General features: G+C 43.9%; 1 protein-coding gene across 4 annotated transcripts in view; it reads right to left on the bottom strand.

Annotated features, from left to right (window-relative positions):
• scube1 (signal peptide, CUB domain, EGF-like 1) overlaps positions 1-27,046 on the bottom strand; it is a 97,123-nt gene that overhangs the window by 62,833 nt on the left and 7,244 nt on the right. For all 4 annotated transcript variants that reach the window (XM_065951303.1, XM_065951302.1, XM_020634788.3 and 1 more), the window contains exons 3-4: positions 18,517-18,642; positions 5,271-5,405 (exon numbers count right to left, since the gene is read on the bottom strand). In XM_065951303.1, coding sequence (XP_065807375.1) covers positions 5,271-5,405; positions 18,517-18,642 — 261 coding nt within the window. The remainder of the gene's footprint in view (positions 1-5,270; positions 5,406-18,516; positions 18,643-27,046) is intronic.

Raw genomic sequence — 27,046 nt, forward strand, 5'->3', positions numbered from 1 at the left:
TCATTCTATATTCTATATTTTGAGCAAAGCACAGCACAGATGTTTCATTTAGACCACAGAGGGACTGTTTGAAAAGGTGGCAAAGCGAGATAATATGTCCTCTTTAATGCATGCATGCTCCAGCTCTGTTTAACTTCCAATAATACTTTCATTGGCAACATTACTATGAATATGTAAAGGTAGATTTGCTGAACACTGTGAGAGAGTTTGCTTGCATACACAAAAAGATGAATTGATTTAAAAAAAAAAGTCGCAGCTTTAAAGTTATTGCAGAGCTCACAGAGGTTAACAGCTGTTGCATTAACCGACACGTGCCCTCTGAGTGCCCCGCATGTCGGAGCAGCATGCATCAGCACATCGGCCTGTGTTAATTGTAATCCCTAACATTATATTTAGCCTTCCAGGAGCTGCAGACGGGCTGTTTTCATCTCTGCCGACATTGCTCGTAAATCACACAGAGCCCCCCCCCCCCCCCCCCCCTCTCTGTGCTCGTACCCACAGGGCTGAGCAGCAGACTAATGATTTTTCAAACTGACGGGGGAAACACAAACAGGAGGGCATCTAAAGAATGTAACACAGAAAATTAAACAAAAACGCGGAGGAGGAGGATTCTTTCTTAATGACGTTGTTCCACAGTTCAGAGTCCCATCCAGACATGGCGTCCGAAAAAGAGATGGTGTTAAAAATTCCAAAACACGCTGCCAGCTCAAACTTTGCCAGAAACTTTGGTGTTGAGGCAAGAAGAAGAATTTACAAGCGTATTGTTTTCACTCTGTTTCGGTGCAGCAATGTGCTCCAAAAAGCCTCATTAATAAATCAGAAAGAGCCGCTCGACTCAGAGGTATCGATTCGATATTCAAGGCTCCCAGACTCTGTTAGACCTTTGCACCGCTGCAGACTGCAAACTGGAGTTTCATCAAAAGGAGTGATTCACAGTTTGTATTTAATCGAACCTCAACTAAAGTTATAGGTGGTGCAAACTCAGCTACACTTTCATCCCTTTTCAAAAGGTAATAAAAGGTTATACAAGACTTTTTGTTGACAAGCCAGCGATTGTAAAGATCCAAAATATCCCCGAAATAGAAATGATCTTCTCCCTCCTACGCGTGTGTCACTGCTGGAGCCTGTGAGCCGATACCTGACTCATGCGCTCATCGCTCTCCCTCATCATGACGGATCTGGAACATTTTTCGCGGGGGAGCCGTTCCCCCCTTACATCCAGGTCGAAAGCTCGCGGGGTTTTCTCTCGCCTCTGGATGATCTTCAGACGGAGCTGTGAAACCAGACTGAGTGGAAACAAAACCACAATGGAACAAACAATTGCTGCAGGCCTTATTTTCCCCCACGGCAAGCGCTGAAAGAAAGAAATGAGCTGCAAGCGGACGCTCGCCATACGCAGAGAAACAAGCCGACACCAGCTGTCTCAGAACTTTACAGACACACTGAACAGTTGTGCTTGTCATCGTTTTTATCAACACGCATGTCAATTGAAATTATGTCTGCAATCCTGAACTCCAATGCTGTTGCAGTTTTGTGAATTTTGAAACATCAGTGTGTCATGATGGATATCCTGCAGTAACAGCCAAACTTATCTGTAGTTCTCTGGAGGGTCCATTGAACTGAATTATTAGGCCAGTAATGTGTGACTGTGTACAATCATGCAGGACCTTCACTAAAGGCTGGATGTAGGGACAGGAAGGAGAAGAAAAGCAGGACCAAGGAGCTCTTAATGCTGCTGATCCAACACTTATGCACTGAGACTGTTTGATGACATTCATGGAGGGCCCGTTATTAGTCCAGCCGTGTGTATGGACGGACCTGGCCCCCTTTTGAGAACACAACGCTTCTGCATGTGCTTTGAATATGAGCGGGCTTATTTCCGTGCAGCATGTCACCTGCTGTGTGTTGTCGGATTGATCCAGAAGCTGCAAGCAGACATGCAGGAGGAGCGTGACAGACACGTATGGGGTTTAATCTGAAACCTTTGCAAAACATGTAGACCTAAAAGAAATGTGTTGAAAAGGAGAACGCGATGAGACGACGACGCAAGAGAAGGATCGCCCCGGGTAAAGACGATGGAGAAGAAACAGAGATTGCTGTGGGGCAGCGGGATGCTGCTTCTATTCCTGTGCAGGACACAAGTGTGTGATTGAGGATCTCCGGACGAGGTGGAGGGGGAGGTGGAGGGGGAGGTGGTGGAGGTTTAATACTCAGAGTCTGCCAGAGAGGAATATACAGGAAAATACCACCCTGCTGCTTACTATACTGCTTGTTTACAATGCAGAGCAGGAAATAAACACGTTTACACAGTAACTGCTTTCATTTAGGTTCATGTATAGAAGAAACGCGGAGGAGGAGAAGGAGCATTTACATAAAAACGTTGACTTTTTTTTTTTTTTTTTTTTCAAGATTTAGGAGCACATTTCTTCAGTTTGAAAAGAAAGGAAGTCCTTATATATTTGATTTGCCGTATACCTTTCTATATATCGAGCATTCTTCGGTCTCATACTGAGGTTACCTTGTCAATGGCTGTCACCTGAATTAGTTTTCCTGCTTGTGAGCTATCCCCAAACTTCCAGAAATATCTCTGAATGAAAGAAGAGCAGAGAGCGGGAGAGGGAGGTGTGCTCGCAGGCTGGTTTATGGGGTTTCCACTGAGCAAACACGTTTCTATTTCTGCATCTCTTTCACCTTTTTTCTTCCTCTGAACGTCCCCACAGAGAATCCTCTGACATCCTCAAACAACCTTACTCTGGAAAACTTTTACACAGTTTCAAGGTTGCAGACAGTTTTTTTCCGACGTCGGAATAAAATCATGAGAGCAACAAACAAATTGTCTATTTGGTTTAAGGTGTTCTAAAACTCAGTCAGTGCCCAGTTATTATCGAGAACACGCGATGTTTGAAATGTATCCTAAAGAAAAGCTTTGAAGAAGTGTTTTGAATTCAAACTAAACGAGCGATACAAACTGCTGCATTTTCCCTTTCTGCTGCACTGTTAAGCGCTTCTTGATGCTTTCCACCCGGAGCATGATGGGAAATAATCTCAATAGAAATCTGAAGCCCTTTTTAACATCTCAGGAGGCAAGACATGACGTGCAAGGACGCCGCACTACAAATCAAAGATGGCAGACAAAGCAACGAATGTGAACGCCATGGCGACAGTTTCTTCATGCGCTCGTATGACATCAGAGAGTGGACAGCTCTTCCTGTTTGGCACCAGTCAGTCACATGATATAAACGTCATAACCCCGCCCACCAGGTCGAGGAATATGTCCCTGAATATCTCCTGCTGTGTTCACACAATTCTGACTTATTGCAAAACACTTGGATGAATTAAATGAATTTCCGGGCGCTTTGTGCATGTATGAAAAAGGGCTTTACAGCGAGAGCACTGTGTCGGTTAGCTTCAGTGAAAGTTTGGAGTTGGGAGGACGGAAATTCTTTGTAAGCATCCTGCTACAGTAGCTGAAACTGCTAGTGCAACTGATGATGACGACTAAATCACTGCACCGTAAAACGCGGCACACTGCGGCCTTCAGCTGCTTCTCTTTCTGCTTCACTTGTTAGTCATTCTTTTAATGTTCCGCCAGGAGGATGATGGGAAACATCCTGAACAGCAATCTGATTGTATTCATGTTAAAAGTGAGCCCGTGTGATCCCCAGTGTTTGCAGATTCCTGTTCTTCACGGTTTTTATAGTTCATGGTAGGTGCGACAAAGCTTCACACAGACCGCACTGTGATCACTCAGGGTGAAGGAGACGTCCCTCCTCTTCCTCCTCCCCCCTTCACCACATTCCTCCACCGTCTACTTTCCGTCCCGCTGCAGAGATATGACGGATGACTGTCCTCTCATCTGTCTTTGAACTTGACTGCCACACTGTCCCCATTCACAGCAGCATGCATGTCAGTATTGTGTTAACAGAATGTGTGTGTGTGTGTGTGTGAGTGTGAACGAAAAGGAAAAGGCCACCCACTCCTCACCTCGGGATCAGCGCTCCTGCAGCACCCCTCGCCACCGCCGACCGATCCCATAAATTAAATGTGACAGGCGTGAGGGGTCGAGGATGCCATGGGTAGAGGGGAGGGGGGGGGGAGGAGGAGTTTAAGACATGACACCAGCATGAAATAGATGCCGAAACACGCATGTCTCACATCACACCCAGTGTCTGTCTGTCACTGAGGGCGACCGCGTGATGTCATGAACTCAAATCCCACGTCTACTTGTGATCCTCAAAGCCTGCCACAGGTTCACACAGCGGGGAAATGTTACTCTTCAGGAAGCTTTGAGTGGACAGCAAGAAGAGCAGGGGAGTTTTTTTAAGACAACAAAGCGATCCAAAAAAAACAACATATATTTAACTTCTGAAAATCTGAAGTCAGGCTTCTTGCCGACTTCGCTTATGGCCTGTTCATGTCCATTCACACGGGCCTGTTGACCCTCCATATTCATGTCTACAGTTCTATTTAAAGGAACATTACAATCAAACTTTTCACACAATAAGACTGATGGTCCTCTGTATTGAACTGCTGCTGTCACAGCCAATGAAAGACAGGAAACAAACATCTCACCCTTTCATTTTTTGCACCAACTTCAGCAAAGCAGCACACATCCAACTATTTCTTCTTCATGTTTTTTATGGATTCCCTCAATAAGTAAATGCTCTGTCACTTCTTTAGGCCACGCACACAAGCTAAAACCTTTGACTCGCAACACCAACACAGTAAGGAAATGTTGTGTCTCTTCTGTTAAATTTAGATCGATCAGGTAAAGCTTTGCAGGATAGCTCAGCTTGATCTCATTCGATTTGTTTTTGGAAAGAAAGAGAAAATGCATTCTCTCCAAAGGTCAGCAGGGGGCGCCTCCAAGGGTTGCAATCAAAATGGGACAGTAAGGATTCAAGTGCGACAATATACTCTGCTTCTCTTGAGTTATTCCGTCAGTCGACACGAATCTCATCGTTTCAAGTTTTCTTCAATTCAGAACGATGTTCACTTTTTTTTCACATAAATTAAAATAAAGGATAAAGCAGGGTATGTTTTTTAGATGGTGGCCGCCTTGTGATTGGCAAAGTGCTTCAAAGAAGATCAGCTACAATATAGGCGCATCCAAATATGGTCACTTCCTGCAACCCAAAATGATGATGGCAGAACCCCAAATGCCAAACTCAAGACTTTCAAATGGTGCCCCAAAACCCGAGAGGTGACATCACAGTGGTTTGGTCCACTTCTTCTGTAAAGTTCCTGTTGTTAAAGAGTTCCTGTCTTACCGTCAGAGCGGTGGATGCAGGTGTGCTGGTTGTCGCTGAGGAAGAAGCCGTCCGTGCACTGACACTCGTAGCTGCCCATGGTGTTGACGCACACCTGCTGGCATCCGCCATTGTTGTCCACACACTCGTCCACGTCTACGAGAGGACACAGAAAGAGAGAAAGTTATCGAGCTCATTAGGCTTCATAAACAAACAAACATGTACCGGTTAAAGTTTATGTGCCGGGAAATGATTGATGAGCTGGATGACACGAGCAACAGGAATGTGAGGACCAAGCACACAGACATACAGAGAGTCGGACAGTACGACGGATACACAACTACACACACACACACACACACACAGACATATATGCACACACACACACACAGGAACAGCCGTGTTTGATCCCTGTTAAAGTCAGTCGAGGGTGTTACATGTTTGCAGCTCACTTCAGCCCCATCAAAATGCCCCATTGGAAATTTACTGGCCTTTCAGCTGCACAGCGGGGTTCTATAAACACACTGTGCACCAGTAAGTCCACATAACACACACACACACACACACAACTGTTACACACACACACACACACACACACACACAACTGTTACACACACACACACACACACAGAGCAGACAGGGTGACCTAACAGGCGTCTGATCCTGGCACTGTAGGTGGTTAAATCAAACTGCTGGCACCAGCTGGTAACAAGGGTCTGACAGCACGACGATCTGTACCCTGTGTGTGCGCGCCTGTTTCAGTGTGTGTGTGTGTGTGTGTGTGTGTGTGTGTGTGTGTGTGTGTGTGTGTGTGTGTGTGTGTGTGTGTGTGTGTGTATGACCAGAATGCCTTTGCATTGTGTTTAGTCAGAGGTTGTTAGGTCGACCTTGCAGACAGGTGACACAAACACAGACAGGCTGAAAGACCAAATCAGATATAGCCTCTAGAAAAAAACTTCAATTCCACCAAGATTTTTAATGAACTCTGCAGGTTATTTTATCTATCAAGCCAAGACAGAAGCGAATTCATGACAGTGTGAAACCGAAAGGGGAACTTTGATATTTTCAACATGGACCCTATTTTATATGTTTTGGAATAAATGTCTTAGATTGCTTCACCTTAAGCCACAAAACAGGCAGTAATGGCAGCAATGTAATCATTCAGGGTAAATTGGCCTCAAATTACGCCCACTAGAGGTGCTACATTTTTAGGTAAATGGTTTGCAGGTAAATGGGTCAAATGCATCCACTAAAAGTTCTTGTTTTTGTCACAGCCAGGCTCAGATTGTTATTCTTAAGTGTCTGACAACATTACAGAAAGGATCTCTGCAGAGTTAAGAGCTTTCAAAGGTCACATATTATGTAAAATCCACTTCACCATGTTCCTCTAACTCTTATATGTGTCTCTAGTCTGTCTAAAAACCCCCCAATGATGAGAAAAGTCCATCCTCTCTGTCTTCTGCCTCCTCCACTTTTCAGAAAAAGTGTGCTCAAACAGTCCGTTTGGAGATTTTCCCTTCATGACATCACAAAGGGCAGTAACCCCTCCCCCAGGTGGGTGACACTCCCACAGCTAGGTGTTTGTTCTGCCCTCTGAGTCTGCCTTCTCACCGTAAACAATAGGACATGGAGCGAGAAAGCCCGAGACACCCAAGCCCTTCCAGAGAGGGGGCGTGGTCAGACACAGCTCATTTACATTTAAAGATACAGACACAGAAACAGCCTGTTCTGAGCAGGGCTGAAATAGAGGGGTTTATAGACATGATCAAATACAGAATCAGAGTGGATTTAGAACAAGAAACTTCACACACATGTTTTGAGGAGCTCGGAGACTTATTTAAACTGGTTGAAGAGGAGGAGAATATGTGACCTTTAATGCTTTTTGGAAAACAGAAGCCTTTAGATCCCTCCACCCACAGCCACCAGACTCAAAAGAATACTATGTTGGAGTAACCTGTACTATTAAAATCTAGGTGACTGTTTTAACTGACGCTGTGCAGCCTGAGGACATTAAGACGTACATCAGTCTGTAAATATCTCCTGTGTGCTCCCTCTCTCTCTCTGGAGTTATGGTGAAGGGGAGTCTGTGGTTTTACCTGGAAGCTCTCTACTTTTAGAAAGTTGTGTTGGGCTTGTTAAACCCCTTCAGGAGCTTTGTTAACAGTGTGTGCAGAGAGGGAGGGAATACTTTATGATCATGTCGACCCTGGTGGGACAGAGGAAGAGCAAGCTACTAACATTCTACCCTATACCTTTCTTTCCTTCTTAACTTTGTCCTTTACATTTCCTCCTACTAACGACGATTCATTTTGACTTTCTCTCGTCAATAAAATATGAAAAACAGGCACCAGTACTGATGCTTCTCATGTCACAGAGCTTTAGACTGACTTCAAATTAAGGGGAAGGGGAGGGAGGCTGTTTCGTTATTCTGTCTTACACAGATGTTAGAACCTCAGCCAAACACATGCAGACTGCTGAATCTACTGGATCATTTTATTGGCTGAGGTCTGCCTCAGTACCAACTGATACCAGCCTTTCAACAACACTGTTGCACAACTCTTAGTACCGTGAAGATCTGTATGCTGTCTGAGGGCTTCTAGTCCAACTTTCGACTGAAATCTTATGTAATTTACAGAGTTTATGAACCTCTGAATGCAGTCAGGGGCTCGACTAGACTTTAATTCTGCAGATTCTGGATGGAGGCTCGGCTGCAGGTTGCCATGTCCACTTTTCTTAGACCATTGTGTGATTGATATAGTGGGTAGTTTTTTTTAGATCCTCGTTCCAATATTCTAATATTTTTCTGCAATGAATAATAGGTTCAAACACCTGTGGAGAGTTTTCCCTGATTGCTTCAACCTGCAGCAGTGACACAGACTGTGACAGCAGAACTGAACATTTCTGCAAAAGAATAGCTCAAATGCATCCACTAAAGGTTATAGATTTTGTCATTGTCGGCTCAGCTTGTTATTCTACGGCTGTAAAACACAACAGTAAGAACCACTTCACAGGTAGATCAAGTTTTAGGGGCTTTGTTGAAACAAAAACAGCCACAGTTCCCCTCAAAGCCTCCAGACTCTGTTGACAGACCGGGTCATTTTACCTCTAACACAGCTGACGCTGGTCTGATGCGGCTTTAAACAGTTTGTTTGAAATTGTCACTAAACAGGAAGTTGTGATACAACTCAGAATTTACCTAAAAGAAACAAAAAACATACCGATGGAGGCAGCTGGAGACAAGCAGCTCATGAGTTGTGTGAGGAAAAAGTACTGATTTTGTCAATGGAGTCTCCGTGTTCAGAAAGCGATGTAACCACAGTTTCTTGATTTTTAAAAAAAGGGTCTCAGGCGTCAATAAATAAGGTCTATTTCTGGAACAGGTTCAAACATGCCAGGATTTTCCTTAAGGGAATTCGGTTGGTGTGATTTAGACTCATACAAAGCTCTTACTATTATCCAGGATTCCAGCTTTACCAAAAACCAGAGGAATTACCCAATCATGAATCACTACTTAACACAATGGACATGTTCTGGTGTAAACTGTGGGAAGTGCACAGCTGCAAATAAAGCAGAGTGTCCGTCATGTTCACCTAAAGTAACCCTGGAAGTACATCCTTCGTGTTGTCTTCATTTTGCCCTGGACTAGTGCGTCCATAAACCTTCAGCAGTTATGTATATATATTGTAATAAATTGTATCAGTGCTGCAGAAGTGTTCCGACTGGTACACACAAACTGACAACACAGAACAAGCTGCGACAGAAAATAACTGCTGCGTCGAGTTTTGTCCGCTGCTGTCGGGCCAAAAAGTCGCACTCTTCACACCAAACTGATCGCAGCCTACAGGTAAATAGTTTGTGCGTTCTGCACATGTGCAAGGGGCAATAACTCGAGCATATACCAATAGCAGGGTTGGACACTCGTTTATTAGTTTTCTGATTTTCGTAATGGCCTCGACTTGAAAAAATGTCCGAACATAAGGAGGCGATCGCCCTTGACTTGTTTGTTTTCCTTCATCACTTTCAGTTCACTTCTTGTTCAAAGAGTCGTTGACTGAGGGCCAACCAGAGAGATTTCTCTCCTCGACCAGTCAACGCCGATTACACATGTTGAATCGGGCAAAAAAGCCTCAGAGAAGCCTCGAGCAGTTCCACCACACCGACCAGAGCCCCCGACCCCCTGACGGTCAGCTCGGTGTCTGCCTACCTTTTAGGGTTCCCGGCTGAACTCTGAGCCTTGTTTTCATTTCACCTCCTAACACAGTTAAACACAAGTCATTCACACTGATGCACGTCATGTTCAGGCTGGACGATATAGAACATATGAAGCCATCTTTACGTTCAATAAATCTTAGCTAAAAGTTCTGCATACATCCCAGATTCATGCTGAACCCAAAGCATTTTATTAATGTCACTGTGTGAGTGTTTTTCACATATTTCAGTGACAGTCGTGAAAACATGTCTGTCTCTTGATTACAGTAAGCGAGCACTGCACAGATGAAAACTTGCAGTGAAATCTGATATATTATGCGGCTGCGTTTTGTCATATTTTTGGTGCGAATGATTCAGTTTTTGAGGAAAAAGTTTGACGACCTCTGTCTCTCTTTGTAATTAAACATTTTATACTAACAGAAACACATTTTTTTGCTCCCTTAATTGTTATTATTTTAGAACGGTTGGAGTGTGATGCATCAATGCGGTCTTCATAGCTCCATGCGAGCTTGTCAAACTTCACCTCAGTTTATCTCCCCCCCCCTCCCCCCCTCCTCCTCCTCTCTCGTCACCCACTCCCCTTCAGATCTCACCATGGAGTGAAGAGGACGCATCAGAAGGAAAAATAAACTCAGCCGTTCACAGAGGGCATCGAACCGTCGACACATTGAGCCCAGCTGTGTCCACGACAAAACCAAATAAATAAAGTCAAAATCAAAAGGAAGCGAACGGGACGGCTCTTTAATCAGAGCTCAATTATGCAATCTTAAATCAATTAGTGCCCAAACTTGTTGACACAGTGCATCTGGGAGATGATGGAGCAACTTCCTGCCTGCTCACGCAAACTCTTTTTTTTTTCTTTTTCCTCCTAGTTCTCAAGAGTCTACATTTTTCCAGAGTAGCGTTTTGTCATTGAGGCTCGTTGAGAAACACCACATAAGTTCTGAGGTCTGCGAGGATAATGCCCCGGGTCTATTAAAAGCCACAAAGTCTTTATCGTTTTCCACAGGCGGGCCGAGAGCGTGCGAGAAAATAAGGAATAAATTGAGTGTGAACTCTGACGGAGAAACAAACAAGTCAGACAAAAATGTTGTTTTCGGATGGAGCTGTTGCACTCTGACAGCAGTTTACGGCGGAGATGACTTCCTCCCCGACGGCGTCGACGTCTGCTGCAACAAACGTCCCCACATTTTGTTCCCAGCTTTGATTAATGAGTCAGAGAAGGGGAATACTAACAGCTAGCAGGTTCTCGATTCCTACCACTCATAGAGGACATGTGAGTGTAATTTACAGCGCGTTGAACTCATCGCAGCTGACTCGAGCAACAACGATGACGTGCGATGATGTTGTGACAGCTCGTCGTACGAGAGCAGAGACACTTTTTGGATGAACACACACACACACACACACTAACAGAATTATGGTGTGAGCGGAGATGGAGAGGGGACGTGTGTGTGTGTGTGCAGAGCGTGCCCTCATTCATACAGTAAATCTCCTGCTGAATGAGACACTCGAGAGCGACACATTAGTACACACACCGAGGGCTTTGTCGACGAGCGGCGTCAAGATGAAGGTCGGAGATGGATTTTTAAAAACCGTGGTTTGACAAAAGGCCGACATGCGAGTGTTTACACGGTTAGCATGCACCCCGGGACACTATGAAGCTCCACTTTTAGTGATGACAGTAAATCTAAAGCATCAGAGCGGCTGCTGATGATACTCTGTGAGTCAACAGGCAGGAACGTGTTACCCAACCTGCAGTGTCGTACATCACACTGGCGCTTAGTAACGTGCAACATACCTGGAATGTAATGTCATCCTTTTACAGCCATCCAGTTTATAGAGTTGGAAATGTGAAATGTATTTTGTGACATTCCAACAGTAGAGTTTTAACAACATGATGTACTGCTGGTCCCGTTTGGGGTCACAGTGGGGGGAGGGGGGGGGGAGACGATCCCAGCTGTTATTGGGCGAGAGGCGGGGTTACACACTGGACTGTTCACGAGCCAATTACAATCACCAATCACAACCTGCATCCCTTTTGGAGGTGTAGGCAAGGTCAAACCAGCAGGCACGTCTGAGGTGTGTGTGTGTGTGTGTCAGTGTGTGTGTGTGTGTGTGTGTGTGTGTGTGTCAGTGTGTGTGTGTGTGTGTGTGTCTCTGACAGATTTAGGAGAGATGCTGCTCTCCCTGTCAGAGATTTCAGACCCATCACTCTGCGCAAAGTGAGATCCAACGTCCGAAACCGATCCATCAAGTCCTCTCCTCTGCGGTTTGGACGCAGCCTGATGCTCCTGGACATTTATTACCGAGATGCTGCTGCTGTGGAAAAACAGCAAACTGCTATACTAACAAACAGAACTGTGCTGCAAGCGGACAAGCAGGGTGGGCTTTTTCTCTTTTGTTTGTGACGCACAGATCAAAATGTGGATCTTCATTTGATGTTTTTTTTTTATGCCTCAGGCCTTCAAATGTTGTCAGTTTCATCATTCCTGGGATACTGTAACATCCAGGTATACAGTGAGAAATATTTCACAATGCACTGAAACGATAGATAACGAAGAGCCAAATACGATGTCTCGGTTTTAGCCAAACGGATACTCAACAGTTCGCAACATTTCTAAAAACTTAAAATCCAGTCCTAAGTTTTTATCTGAGTATTTCAATAACAATTCTTTATATTGCAATTGCTTTAATTTCTCGACTCAGATTATTACATACAATATTATTTACTGCCAATGTGTGTACACATAGCATGCAAAGTTGATGCATTTCATTGGTCTAACACTTTAAGTGCATGAGGCCTTGTTAATGCATCTATAAAAAAAACTCCTCCAGACTAATCCCCTCTGACTAGTTGCTAACAAACTCTGGTCAAAACGTAATATTTGCTTGATGTTTGGTTCAACCCTTGAGTGTGCTCCCTGCCCCGCCAAGTCCGTAACCTTGGTGTTATCTTCGATCGAATTCTCTGCCTCGACCAACATATCAAACACGTCAACAAAACAGCTTTATTTCCGTTAGGCTGCTGATTCAGCTGCTGAGACAATTACCCACGAGTTCAAAACTTCCAGACTGGACTACTGCAACAGTCTCATCTTCTGCTGCTCGTCTTCTCACACTGTCCTGCCCCCTGTGACCTCATCACCCCCGTCCTTCATAACCTCCACTGGCTCCACATCCCCCACTGTATCCACTTCAATCTCCTCATCATCACCTAAAGCCCCTCCACCTGTCTGACCTCCTCCCCCGGCCCTCTCAGGGTCAAACTTTACTTTGAAAATGTTCTGTTTAATTTAGGAAACTGGAAAGAAGCTGTTTGTCAAAAGTTGAAGAGGAATTCAGAACACAGCAAATGATGACATCATGATCTTTACAGCACCAAGAAAATGCGGCCAACAAGCCAAGAGAGCCAAAATCTTAATGAATACAAATGACTAGAGTAACAAAAACCCAGGAATGCTTTCACCGTTTCTACCTCTGCTACCGTCGCCTGGTGTCTGTTGGAAATGCGGGAAAAACATTCAGCGACCCGTCTGACAAATCGATTTAAAAATGACGACAGAGAAGAAGGGAAAGGAAAGGACGGCAGACGGCTATTAAGATAATTAGATGAAAGTTAGTACAAGGTCAACAGGCAGTACGGGAAACGGGGGAGGAGAGGAGGAGAGGAAGAGGAGAGGAGAAGAGAGGGAAAAGAAGGAACACACAAAACGATATTTTGTCGTCCTGTTGTAGCACACTAGCTCCAAAATAAAGACATTTAATACAGAAGAACGTCAGGAAGGAGAAGGGAAGAAGAAGAGGAGAGGACACCTTAGAGAGGAAAAAATGCCAAGAAAAAGAGAAGTGGAGACAAGAAAGAAAAGGACACACCAGGGAATAAGAGGGATAAAAAGGAGGATAAAAAGAGAAAGGCAAGACTGGAAAGAAGACAAAGCAAGAAAGAGATGCGAAGTAAAGAAGAGGGGGGAAAGAAACGATACGCCAAGAAAAATTGGAGAGAGAGAGAGAGAGAGAGAGAGAGAGATGCAAAGAAGAATACAGTAGCAGAGAGAGCACAGTAAATAGGGGAAGGAAACAAGAAAAGAGAAAAGGAGAAGAGAGGGATTTAATATGGGAACCGATAAAGAAGATCATGAAGTTTGAAAATGGTAGAGAGTAAAAATATGGAGGGAAAGAAAGAGAAAAGTTACAGAAAACAACCTGCTGAGACGAGAAAAGAAAGACAGAGAGTAAAGAGGAGTGAGGAAGCACAAAAGAAAGGAGAAGAGAGGCGTATTAAAGACGAGTAAAAAGGTAAAGAAAGTGAGGAACTGAAGGAAAAGGATGAAGGAAAGAGGATAGGAAAAGGGAGGAATGGATTAAAAGGATTAAACATGATTTACAGTGAAGAGGAAGGACATAAAGGACGGCCAAAGCAGGAAATGAAAAACACTAAATGAGACAGAAGAGGAGCACGAGGAGGAGCTGAAGGAGTCATGGAAAAGGGAAAGAGAAGAAGAAGGAGCGACAGCGCCGGCTTTGATTGTGATCACACACGTCCCTCGCTCTGATTTCACGCTTTACTGCCTCGTTTGAACTCCGTAACCTGCTTTTAATTACGCGTCAGTTCATTAAGGCCTCGTCCCGTCCAATAAGGAAGTCTCTGGGTTTGAGTTTCCTCTCGTAAAGAGCAGGTGATGACAGTTCTCACATGACTCAGCGTTTAAGAGAGCGGCACAAACGCGTGTGTGAAGTCCCACAAACATCCTTCAGTTAACCACAACACACACGACACAGAGACACACCAAGACACACACACACACACACACACACACACACAGACACACACACAGACACACACACACACACAGACACACACACACACACACACACACACACACACACACACACACACACACACACACACAAGGACACACACAAAGAGATTCACACACCAGGACAGCAACACAGCAACACACATGAAACACACAGAGACACACACACAATGACACACAAAGACACACACGACACACACAGCAACACAACGACAATGACTTACAGAGACACACACAGTGACACACACAGAGATACACACAACACGACCACAACAACACACAGCGACACAACGACAAATAAAGTGACACACACAGAGAAACACACAACACACACAGCAACACACAGCGATACACACAGCAACACACAAACAGAGACACACACACACAACGACACACACACAGCAACACAAGGACAATGACTTACAGAGACACACACACAGCGACACACATAGACACACACTGCAAGACACAGAGACACACACACACACACACACGACAAACACCGTCACACACACAGAGACACACACAACACAACCACAACAACACACAGCAACACAACGACAAATAAAGCGACACAGAGAGACACACACAACGAAACACACAACACACAGCAACACACACAGCAACACACAGCAACACACACAGCAACATACACAGCGACACACAGCAACACACAGCAACACACAGCAACACATACAGCAACACACAGCAACACATACAGCAACACACACAGCAACACACAGCAACACATACAGCAACACACACAGCAACACACAGCAACACATACAGCAACACACACAGCAACACACAGCAACACATACAGCAACACACACAGCAACACACAGCGACACACACAGCGACACACACAGCGACACACACAGCGACAGAGCTTCTAGATTTGATTTACAACATCAGTTTTTATTGAAGAAATAAAAGAGTCGTCAGTCAAGTTGTGAATCTGTTTCTATCAGGGACTCGAACGTCTGCACTCTAAATATGCGGCCCTGAGAAAATGTTGAACACTGGATTTTCATGTCGGCTGAAGCTCAGAAAATAAATCTTTGCGTCAGTCGATACGCTTAAAGCTTCGTCGTAAAATCAAACTGCTTCATTCTCTGTGACTGCTATCTTCTTTTTCACGACTCAACATAAAAACTGATGTCAAGTCTGGAGGCCATGACAGAAAAAATGATGTTTTCTTAATTTTGTAAGTGTTTGGGTCATGGAAATGTGGTGTAAAAACTCTGATGTTTTCATCACGTCTGGGATTAATGACAGCCTCACTTCTGAAAAACGTAATTTCACAATAAACAGCCAATGCTTCAAACTTCTGCTGATCCAACAGAAACCACAGGGGCCAGCTGGAAGCTCGGCAGGATTTGAATCAGTCTTTCTTTATTTCAGATCTCTTTCTAGGTTTGTTCATGAAGTTAAAATGTGAATTGTGATGTCAGTGAGTGTTTAACTCTGCTTTATTTCAGCTGTCTGAGAGTCATTCCTGTGAGCTGAATCCACAACTCAGCGGCTCGTCTGCACCGCTGGCTGCTGCTATTAGCACTCAATCTCTCACTCAGTCTCTCCAAAGGCTCAAAGAATGAGCTGCAGCACTTACAGATGCCAAAACACATCCCAGCAAAGACGCCCGCTCATCCAACATCGCATGTTTTTATGTGTCTGATTTCATCTGAGCGCTCGTCAGTCAGCGCCGGGCGGCTGACAGGATGAAATGTGTTCGAGCACATCCGTGCAGAACTACTTGTTGCACGGGGCAGAAAAAACATTAGTTTGGCTGACAGAGAGTCAATAAGGCAGCAGTGGAGCTAAATGAGCTGGATCCGTCAGTAATAAAGCTCAGCCAGATCTCTGAAGGGGAACTCTTCAACCCCGAGCGTCCTCCCAACGGAGCCGAAAAACAAGCTGCAAACGGCACAAATCATGGAAAGCTCCAAACAATGACAGAGGGGACTGAGAGCCAGACGGGATTCACATACACTCCAGTGTTTCCCCTACCATTATATTAGGGGGGCGGCCCGCTCCTCAACGCCCCCCCTGAAGGTCAAGTAAAAAAAATTAAATAATTTTTATTTTTGGGCTTTTTGTGCCTTTATTGTAGGGATAGGATAGTGGATAGAGTCGGAAATCAGGGAAAGAAGTCATTTAAGGATACCTTAAAGGACAGCTGTCATTAAAAGTAACCCATGAACACCAAGATTCCTTCAAGTGTTGGTGTTGTCGTGTCGTCATGTCGTCGTGTCCCCACCCACCCAACGCTGTAAACCTAGGGGAAACACTGCACTCATACACATGCACCCTTAAGCATACGCACATAAGCACAGACAGACATATCTATTCTCTTACAATTATTGAAAGGTCCCATATTCTGCTAAATCCACTTCTCCATGTTTCTCTAACTCTAATAAGTGTCTCTAGTCTGTCTACAAACCCCCCAATGATGAGAAAAGTCCATCCTCTCCGTCTTTTGCATCCTCCACTTTTCAGAAAATGTGTGTTCAAACAGGCTGTTTGGAGATTTTCCCTCCATGACATCACAAAGGGCAGTAAACCCTCCCCCAGGTGGGTGACACTCCCACAGCTAGGTGTTTGTTCTGCCCTCTGAGTCTGCCTTCTCACCGTGAGCAATAGGACATGGAGCGAGAAAGACAGAGACACCCAAGCCTTTCCAGAGAGGGGGCGTGATCAGACACAGCTCATTTACATTTAAAGGTACAGACACAGAAACAGCCTGTTCTGAGCAGGGCTGAAATAGAGGGGTTTATAGACATGATCAAATACAGGATCAGAGTGGATTTAGAACAAGAAACTTCACACACATGTTTTGAGGACCTCTGAGACTTATTTAAACTGGTTGAAGAGGAGGAGGATATGTGACCTTTAAAGAATCAGCGTCATGCATTCAGACACAACTATTAAAACACTCACAGATTAACACCAAGGACTGATCACACAAAATAAAAGGCCAAAAGCAGAAACCACACATTCAAAACAGACTTCTCTAAGGCCTCTCAATCATCCAAAGTCTCCAATTTTCAAAACAGATGAATATCCCATGATGCCACATGAAAGCCAGTAATAAATCAAAGATTCTGCCATTACTCAACATAACGAATAATCAAAAAGACATTTATGGGGTTTCTATTTTGACTGATTTCATGTTTTACAACAAGACAAGACAGTTTTACAAAGTCCCTTTAGTCTATCAACCAATCAAATAACAACAAATCATTTCATCACCTCTTTTATCAGAAACACATTCATAAACTCAGTGCCACCAGATGAATTTAATCTGAGGTTTGTTTGAAAAGGGGTTGATGACACCATGTTTCAATCAGTAAACACAGCTTAAGATTTGTGCAGAGCTCTGCTGTAAAATGAAATAAACGTTTCAGTTTCTCCATTTTAGGTGTAAAGACACTAAAATGAACGAATCTGCACGCTGAAGAGATCTTTAAAATGAATAAAATGCATTTAAAACGTTAAACTGATGAGGAACATTTTTGTGTTTGACTGAAAACAAATTTGTCTTCACTTATCGTCCTAATTACAGTCAACTCAAAAATGTGTGTAAACAAAAAGTGTAAACAACTTGATTATTTTTTACAGTGTAGTATGAAAGTATGTGGTTTCGGACACAGCCCAGGAGTCACATTTCTTTTGCTTCTGTGTTGGAGTTGGACAAATTGTTCCGTGGAGCTCCTAAACATATTAAGTTTGAATTTACCTTGTTGAGGAGGTATCATGAAAGAAACAACGCATCATCTTAAAGTCCACGAGCATGTGTATCACTTGCTTATAACTAGACAATTTTGCTCTGCCCCGTAAAAAAGTAATCTATTTCTACAATTATCTATTCCAATTTCTCCTTTTCAGGGGTCTGGAGCCAATCCCAGCTGTCATTGGGCGAGAGGCGGGGTTACACCCTGGACTGTTCATCAGTCAATCACAGGGCTGACATATAGAGACAGACAACCAGCCACACTCACATTCACACCTACAGACAATTTAGAGTCACCAGTTAACCTAACGAGCATGTCTTCGTTTTTGTCTGTTCTGAACAAGGAACGCCCTCGAACCACTGCACTGGCGTGCAGCCCGAGTTCAGAGTCAACTTTGTATAACAAATTTAATTTCTAATTGTTTAAAATGTGTGTGCTTTGTAATTCATAGTTGGTGCAGGCCAGCCATAAATGAGGGATGTGATGAACATAGACCGTCCTTACCGAGACAGTTGTGTCCGTCGTGGGCCAGCATGAATCCATCGTAGCAGGTGCACCTGTAGTTTCCAGGTATGTTGATGCATTCATGGACACATCCTCCGTTGTAGTCGTTCTCACACTCATCCATGTCTGAAAGAGAAAGATGGTTAAGTTACTGAGACTTCATCATTTCACGTTTTTCTGTTATTTTCTGCACACAGTTAGAGTAGTCTTAAAGGCTTTTTCTCTTCTTTCTGCAGCCATTGCTGGATTTCTTTTGTATTTTAAGACGGCGGTCTTCGATTGAAGAAACACAAAACAGCAAATGATTTGGTCCAATTTTGGGATAAATTGGCCTTTTTTCTTGTGAGTTGAACTAAATGCTGCACAGTTATTCTTGACAATCAATGGAAATAAAATTGCTCTGGCTGGTAGTTTGAACCCAGATCAGACGACTCAAGCAACATTTAAGGTAAGTGCAGCTAAATAAAATGGCTGACAAGGTGATAAAAACGTAGGCTTTCAAATTTTTCTAGTCCATTTAGTTGCCGATTAATGAAGTAGCAATACAGTATCCAGGAAACTCCCCTACAGTAGAACCCTTACAGCAGATTTACACAGCAGAGGACACTCTGATGGTGAGGAGGGGTAGTAGTAAGTGGAGAGGCAGGAGAGAAGAGCATAAGCCGGTGGTTATTCGTCCGTGATGCACCCTTGCCCCCAACACCCCCCACCTCCTCTGTGCTGAGCCAGCGGAGGCTTTTGCAGGAGCTGCTCACAAGTAGTTGCCATGAGGAGCCACTTAAACAAACAGTCCTCCCCCTCCGTGTGAATAGCAGGAGATCCGGCAGGGCAATCAGGAGGACACGGGCTAACATCCTCCTTCTCCTCATCCACATCCTCCTCCTTAAGTACTGAAGATGAGTGCAGGTATGTATCATCTCGAGGGATTTATATCTACTGTTGGAGGTGATGTTAGCATGTTTACCTTGTTCATAATCTTACATTGGCACAGTAGCAGACAACATTTTCCTATTAGCACTAAACACAAGCTGAGGCTATAGCCAAGTCTGATAGGAATTTCATATTGTGCACATATTTGGTCATAAACCAAAGAATTGGACCAGTCAGGGGATCAAAATAATTCCAAGTCATCCTGTAAAGTTTATTTTTGGTTGTACCAATTTTCACAACAATACATTAACTGGCTGTCGAGATATTCCATAGATGTTTTGGAGTGGGAAATGACATGCAGCAAAGGAGCCACAGGTCGGTTTCGAACCGGTTGCCGCCCGCTTGGAGGACTATAGCGTCCCTACATGGGGCGCGTCCAGCAACCACTGCGCCCCCATATGCCCACTTCTTATATACAGTCTATGCATTTAACTGAAACTTTGCGCCATTCCAAACAAGTCGTTTCTTGTAGTTTAAACTCAACCACATGATGCAGATTCCTGCTCTTTGTACACCTTCCAACAAACCCAACCACCTTCAAACAACTTGCGTTGTAACAAGAATGAAGAACTTATTTTGCTGGAAAAACAACATTGCCAATGAACACACTGCAGGCTGCAATTATGGTTTCTTTTAAATGGATTTGGCAAAATAATTAGTCCTATACAGACATTTTTTCCAGGAGACATGGGTAGTGTAAAAGTAGTTCATTAGATGAAAGATCACGTTCAACAGATTGGCAATGCATGACTGTATTACTTTCCTGTCAACACCAATTTCAGGCCGACATACGAGCTGGGTATTTGTTTGTGTGATCACAGAGCTGTCCGTGAGTCAGGTTGCCAGGTTTGAGCGATGGTTGGATGGTTTACTCGTACAGCAACGGGCAACACTCTCGCAAACACACTGACGTTTCTCTCAGCCTCAACATCCTGCATGTGGACATAACCCAGACTTGGACACTGAGCATACACACACACCCAAGAACACAAACATACAGCATGCAAAGTCACCAACACACATGTGCACACTGACTCAAATACCACAGGACTTTCTATCCACAAAACACTTCCATTCAGCTGATTAACATTGTGAAATTGGCTCAGGGAAACGACTGCTTTGAAGTGTCCGAAAGCGGGCGGATGTAAACATGAAAAGATCCTCGTCTGAGAGGTTTCACTTGGTTAGAAACTGTCATGACGAAAAGCCAAATCAATGCCACATTCTGCACCATGAAGCGCCACAGACATGTTTACCGGAAGCCAATTACATAAGCCGACACACAACTCTAACAAAGGACGCCTGTGTCTGAAACCGAGGGACCAAGTCAGCGTGATTGGGCTTTACAGGAACACTTAAATCCACATAAACTCAGAAGATTAATGACACCTCTTTGCATTAAAAAGATATAAATCAAACAGCGAGCGGAGCCTACTTCCAAAATGTTCCAAAAGCGATCTTTAATTAAAGGTCCATGTCTGCAAAGAAGAGCCAGGATTCATTTTAAATGTACGGAAAATGCAAAAAGTCATCAAAACGGAAACAAATAAATCATGGGGAAATTAAAAAGCCTTTGCCTCGTGGATATAAACTCCTCTCAGCAATCACTGGCTCGTCCTTAAAGGCATTTGCTACCAATTATCTGTTAAACTGTTTGGGGGGAAAAAGGTTGTTTGGACACTTTGTCGGGCTGCCAGCTCAGATGGCGCGGTGCAGCTCCATGTGGCACTTCCTCTTCATCTGTCAGAGATGAAGGGATGAAGGTGAAGAGGAGAACATGAGGAGGGAGAGAGACTGGCCGCTGAGGGTGAATCAAAAGCAGCAGGTGATTAATTGGTGGCCGACTCGCTTCAAACGGGCACACTGAGAGTATATTCACACCATGTTGCCTCTCCTCTCAGAGGCAGACTGCAAGCCCTGTGATTGGTCCGCTGAGCAGCAACGCATTTCCAGTATTTCCAACACTTCATGTATCATCACCATATTCAAAAAGAGCTACACAGACACAGCCCAGGAGTCTACAGAGTCATTAAGATAACCATCTGTATGGTTTTCACTTTGCACTTCTGTACCATGGAGATGACTTGTTGGAGTTACTTTTTTTTTATTGTCAAAACTAAAAAAGCAGGGGTGGAGATTTTCTGACATTTGGCCGTTGTTCAGACAGAAACTAACAACTCTGTGTTTTGCCATATCCAGATTGGATCCAGATACATTTGAAGGACACGAGATGTGATTTTGTTGATCCACCTCACATGTGAATAAAGGTCAGTTGATAAGCAATTCCAAACAGGTTTTCTGCAGATGATTCTCAGAGCAGAAAGTGTCAGCTTCACCACAAGTCAAGTAGATGAAAGAAAAATGTCAGAGCTGGGTTCCTTCTTCTGCAAGCAGACTCCTACCACTAGGTTTGTCCTGAAGCTCTATACCTGGACCTGATAGCGAGACTGTATTAATGAAGTATCTCCGTTTCTCATGCAAACCATACGTCATCATTATACTTGGCTGTAACCACCTGCGCTGTTACCGCACTATGCAGAACGGTCTAGAAACACATATCTGATCATTTGCAATCAACAATGTAGACTGTCTGTCTTTAGGATCTTCTTGAAGAAAACAGTCCCAGGTATAACTCCATCCATCTTTTAAATCGACTCTGCTGATCCCGTTCAGGAAGCCGGTCCTCAGCCAATGCACAACAGTGCATCCAACAAAGCTGAAGTCTCCGTCGCCTTCTGTTACTTCCTATCCTTCCTGAGAGTCTGACATGTTGCTGCACATCTAAAAGGTTTGTGTTCCTACCTGTTTTGAATGCATGCACTCAGACTTCCTTAAAGACGGTTTCTTTTAGTGCAAACCATCTCTGATAATCTCAGGTACATCAATCAAATAGGCACAAAATCAAAACCTTCCCTCAAAGCTCATGGTGCATGCAACCAGAGACACAGAGTCATTCGGAGAGATTAGAGGGAGCAGAGAGAGGTCGGTGAAGGGAAGGTGAACTGGGCCGTCTCCACTTGGCCCCCGAGCAGTGCCACTTCCTGCCCCTGAGCTGTTGTTGACATCTGACGGCGGTGAGCTCCAACAGCTTCAGACTCGCTGCTGCTTCCGCTCACATGCACACGCCTTCTAATTGCCGGGGAAAACATTTGTGCTCCGCGTCTCATCAAGTGAATTAGGAACCTTAACTGACGGCCCTGTGCACCGCTTTGCATGACATAAGGAGGGGAACGAGAGAGTAGAAGAGGAAGGGAGAGGAGGGGATGCTGCTTCCACTTCATGAAGGAGGACTGAGGGAGGAGGCTGAACTTAGTACTTATCACGGTGAGTTTTAACACAGTTTTCATGAACTAAAATGACTTAAAATCTGTGAGTTGCTGTGTGATAAGGCAGAGCAGAGTAAATAAGATTTAACACATTAATCATTTTTTATAAGCTTTTACAAATCTCTACATCCATTGTTTGTTGGCCTACACATTTACATTTGCACATTTGCGTCACGATTTCTTTTGCACTTCAAAAGACAGATGCATCGTGCAAAATGACCACAAATCAAGAAACACCTCAACAAGTGCACGGCAGAGCAGTGGGGTTAGGAAGATGGGGGGCATGACTCAACATCTGCAAAAATATCGCATTACTATCATGTTTGTCCTCCAATCTGAGAAGACGCGCTCAACTCAACGGCTTTAAAATGAGCAATTCTTGATTTAGCAAACAGCAAGGCTAGTTACTAGACAGCTGGAGTTACATTAGTAAGTTTAAATTAACTTAACATCTGCATCAGAATGAGTCAGACTATTATATTTTGATGATTAATGTGGCTAAGATTTGATTGACAGGCGTGTTAAAAATGTCGAGCAGAACAGGAGTCTCACGTTTGTCTCTGAATGTCGATGAAAGACTTTTTAACAGACTTGAGCAGCGATTTCAACACCACCGAGGTCCAATGACCGAGCAAAATAAACATAACATTTTCATTCATTTTATGAGCGTATGGCACATCACGTTTCCTAAAACAAGCTAGAATCGTTCTTCACCCCAGTCTCATATTTTAGGGTCGACAACAGACCGAAAGAGTTTCTTCTCTCAAAGTTTGCTTGAGTTATAACATCAATAAGCCGTGTACGTTTTAAGTCGGAAGTCTTGAATCAACAAGATATTTGTGTAACTCAAATCACACTAATTTTCCAGCATATTTAATTTCATTATTTTGCATATTTAAGACGCTCCGTTGTGGAGGTTAACTCAGCACCTAGCTGCAGTGGATTTCTTGGTCCCTGTGAGTGACATTTCTAACATGCAGCTCCAGACATCGTCGCTCACAGAGTGAAGAGGGAGCGGCGCAGAGAGGCAGTCATGAGGTCACTGTATCTATATATAAAGTCTGAGCCTCAATGAATGTGACCTGCTCCACTGAGTCTGAGCGAGGAGCCATCAGACGGCAGAGGGAGGGAGGCGCACGGATGTAAATCTGTGCTGTTTGAGTGTGAAATATAGAACGTGTATGAGTGTGTGTGTGTGTCTGGCCAGCCAGTGAGGAGAGCAGCTGACTGATGACGAAGGTGCAGACGCCAGGCAGACAATGGCCTAGTAATTGTCTGCCACCTCTCCCTCTCGCCCTCAGCCCCGTCTCCCTCGTCATCCATTCTTCCCTTGAGATGCCCTTTCTCACTCTCTCTCTCTCTCCCTCTCTCTCTCCCTCTCTCTGTCTGTAAAGCAGGTCAGGTGTTCGTCACTGTGGCACAGAGCGAAGGAGGAGCTGAATGTGGTCTCAAGCTTGAAGGTTGGCTTTCAGAATAATTTGCAGTCACACAAGGAAGCCCTGTCCCCTAACGTGCAGGATTAGAATCACCAGTGGAGGATTCATCAAGTTTACTCACATTTTGTCGGTCAAATCTCAACACTTTTGATTTTTGATTTTGTTTTATTTCTGATCCGAAAACTCACAAGATTGACATGAAGTCAGATGTCGCAGGAAGTCTGGAATGCATTAAAGTCGATTATAGGAAATGCATCGTCTGCATGTTGAGGAATTCTTCAGTAAGACACTCGTCCCCCAAATTGCCCCGAGGTCAAAGCCATCAGTGAGTAAAGGTGTGATATTGATTCAAAAAGTCAGAGGTACCATTTGAACCCGCAGCATGATTGGCCTCCTAAACTTACCCGGGTCGTTTTAGTAACTTAGAGACTACAGAATTTAAGAGAGGAAGAAGATGTGCTACCTCTTGCCTCTGTTTTAAACACCAAGACAGCCAAACAACTCACAGCCACATCTAGAAACTTTTTAGAGCCGCGGATTATCACAGCATGCACGAGGTGAACATGCAAACTCCAGGATTTGAACCAGGAAAACTTTTTGCTCTGACGCCATATCAGAGCTAACCACTGCAGCATCATGCAGCCAGAGTGGGTATTTGATAACCATGACCAGGAAGCTGACTTTTTCCTGCTGTACGTCCGCATATCCCTAAAACATAATCGGCTGTTAATTGTCTTTTTCTTCTTTTTCCCAGTTTCCCAGTGTTTGGTCTGGTGTAATAACAGGTTTGAATCTATCGAACTTTTATCGACACATTTGTTATATTTATATTGATAAAAATTATTTCGTTTTATCGCCCAGGAAAACATTAGATATTTATACGATTTAACTGTGCACAACTGTTTATGACACATCATAACCTGGGTATGAGGACGCATTGCCCCCTAAAAGTTCAGCTTTTTCTCTCTACTTTGAAGCAGATTCAGCTGCATGCACGGTTTTCTCTCCAGCTGATAATATTTCAACATCATCAAGCACAACTTAATGCCAGTTCCTTCATTTTTCATTCACTTTGTATGTCATGGCAACAAATCCATAATCAACTTTGCATTTTCTGATCTCAGTGAAAAACTCTTTTACCATTATTACAGCAGTAAAACTTCTGTAAGTGACAAAGCATGAACTATGTTTGTCATATAACAGTAATTTAAAAAATAACCAAAGGATTTTGAGGGACAAACTGCACTGCACAGCTAAGACTATTTTTTTTTTTTTAAAACAGTGCTACAGTGTTCAAAGTGACATTTTAATCTACCTGCCTCAAACTTAATTAGCTGCTCTGGCACCAAGATAAAAAAAATCCTGAGACACAAAAGTGTTTGTGAATGTTGATTGAAGAGGCTTTGGGTGTAAAAACATAATGAGAGGGAGGAGAAGAGGCTTCTTTCAGAGCCACAGGCAGCGCTGATGAAAACCAATCAATTAGCCTGTAAGTGACAAATGCTGAGTAAACAGGAGGCTGCTTTCACGGGCCTCTGCCAGCTCTGTGGCAACCGGCCACATCACTCATCCCTGCGGAGCATCTACACTGTAAAAAAAACAAAAAGGTTCACAGGCCACTGAACCTGTTTGGAGAACATCACCTCCACATTTAATCCGAGCACACAGACCACGTCGAAGTAACAAAAAAAAAAGAAAAAAGAAAGAAAACAGGGAGTGAAGCTGGATTTGGTCGAGACATTTGAGAGATTTAAGGATTTGACATTTTATATTGTTGATAAGATTGTTTTTTTTGTGTGCACGTGGAATGCCTTCACTAATCTCCAAAGGGCTTGCAGAGTTTTTCTGCCCTGAACTTTAAAAACACAGCAAAGTCTCTCTGATTCACGCTGATCCACCTCATCATAACTCCAAACTCTCCACTCGGTAAACAAGCAGGCATTTATATTCTATCCAGTTCATCGAGACCGCTCTATAAACAGGGAGACAACTCTTCATTTGACAGCACAGGGATAAAAGTTCACATTTTTCCATAACGAGCCGGCAGTATCAGCTGGTGGAAAAGTCTGCAGAGAGTTCAGTCTTCATAAACGGCAGATCAGATTTCAGAAGCGAGGGATTTTTCAGAGAGCGCTGACTTGACAAAAAGACTCTGAGGAAGCAGGAGAGCTGGAGATAAAGTGGAAGAGGAGAAGCGATGGTCACCTGTGTAAATGTAAATGGATGTGCTGCTGCAGTCTGCTTGGCTGAAAATGAAGCAGTTCCTTAAATAGCCACTAGAGGCTGTCTCCTGCAGTGAGTCAATCCCCATAGAGTCCTATGATAAGACACTAAACTTTACAGCAGAACTAAACATGTTTACAGCCTGGTACAAAAAAATGGTTTGGGTACACAGAAGCTTAAAGTGATGTAGATTTAGGGGGCGTGGCCTCTTTGAGTGATAGGTGGGAGCTGCTAGGTGTCACCTCAGCTAATTCAATCACTGACCTTTAATCTCTGGGCCGTGTTTGTGCTCATTAAGATGCAAAGTTTTCTTTAGTCTCTTACAAAACTGTGTACACATTGCTGATTGAAAATAAACAACACTTGGCGCATCTATTTCACACGACGGGTAAGTTGGAGCGGAATGAATCCATCTAAGATAGCAGATTACCCCAAGTCTGGTGCTTTGGACCTCAATATGTTGTTGCCGTGGGATCAGAAAAGATATTGTTCTCGTTTGATTTTAAATTTCTGGTGACAACTCTAGTTCAGTGCAGATGGTAAAGCTTTGATAACTTGCCGTTTGCAGACCCCCCCCCTCCCTCCCCCCGCCCTTCTCTCTCCAGCTTCCCCGTC

The sequence above is a fragment of the Labrus bergylta genome, chromosome 23, assembly GCF_963930695.1.
Source record: "Labrus bergylta chromosome 23, fLabBer1.1, whole genome shotgun sequence".
NCBI classification, from domain to species: Eukaryota; Metazoa; Chordata; class Actinopteri; order Labriformes; family Labridae; genus Labrus; species Labrus bergylta.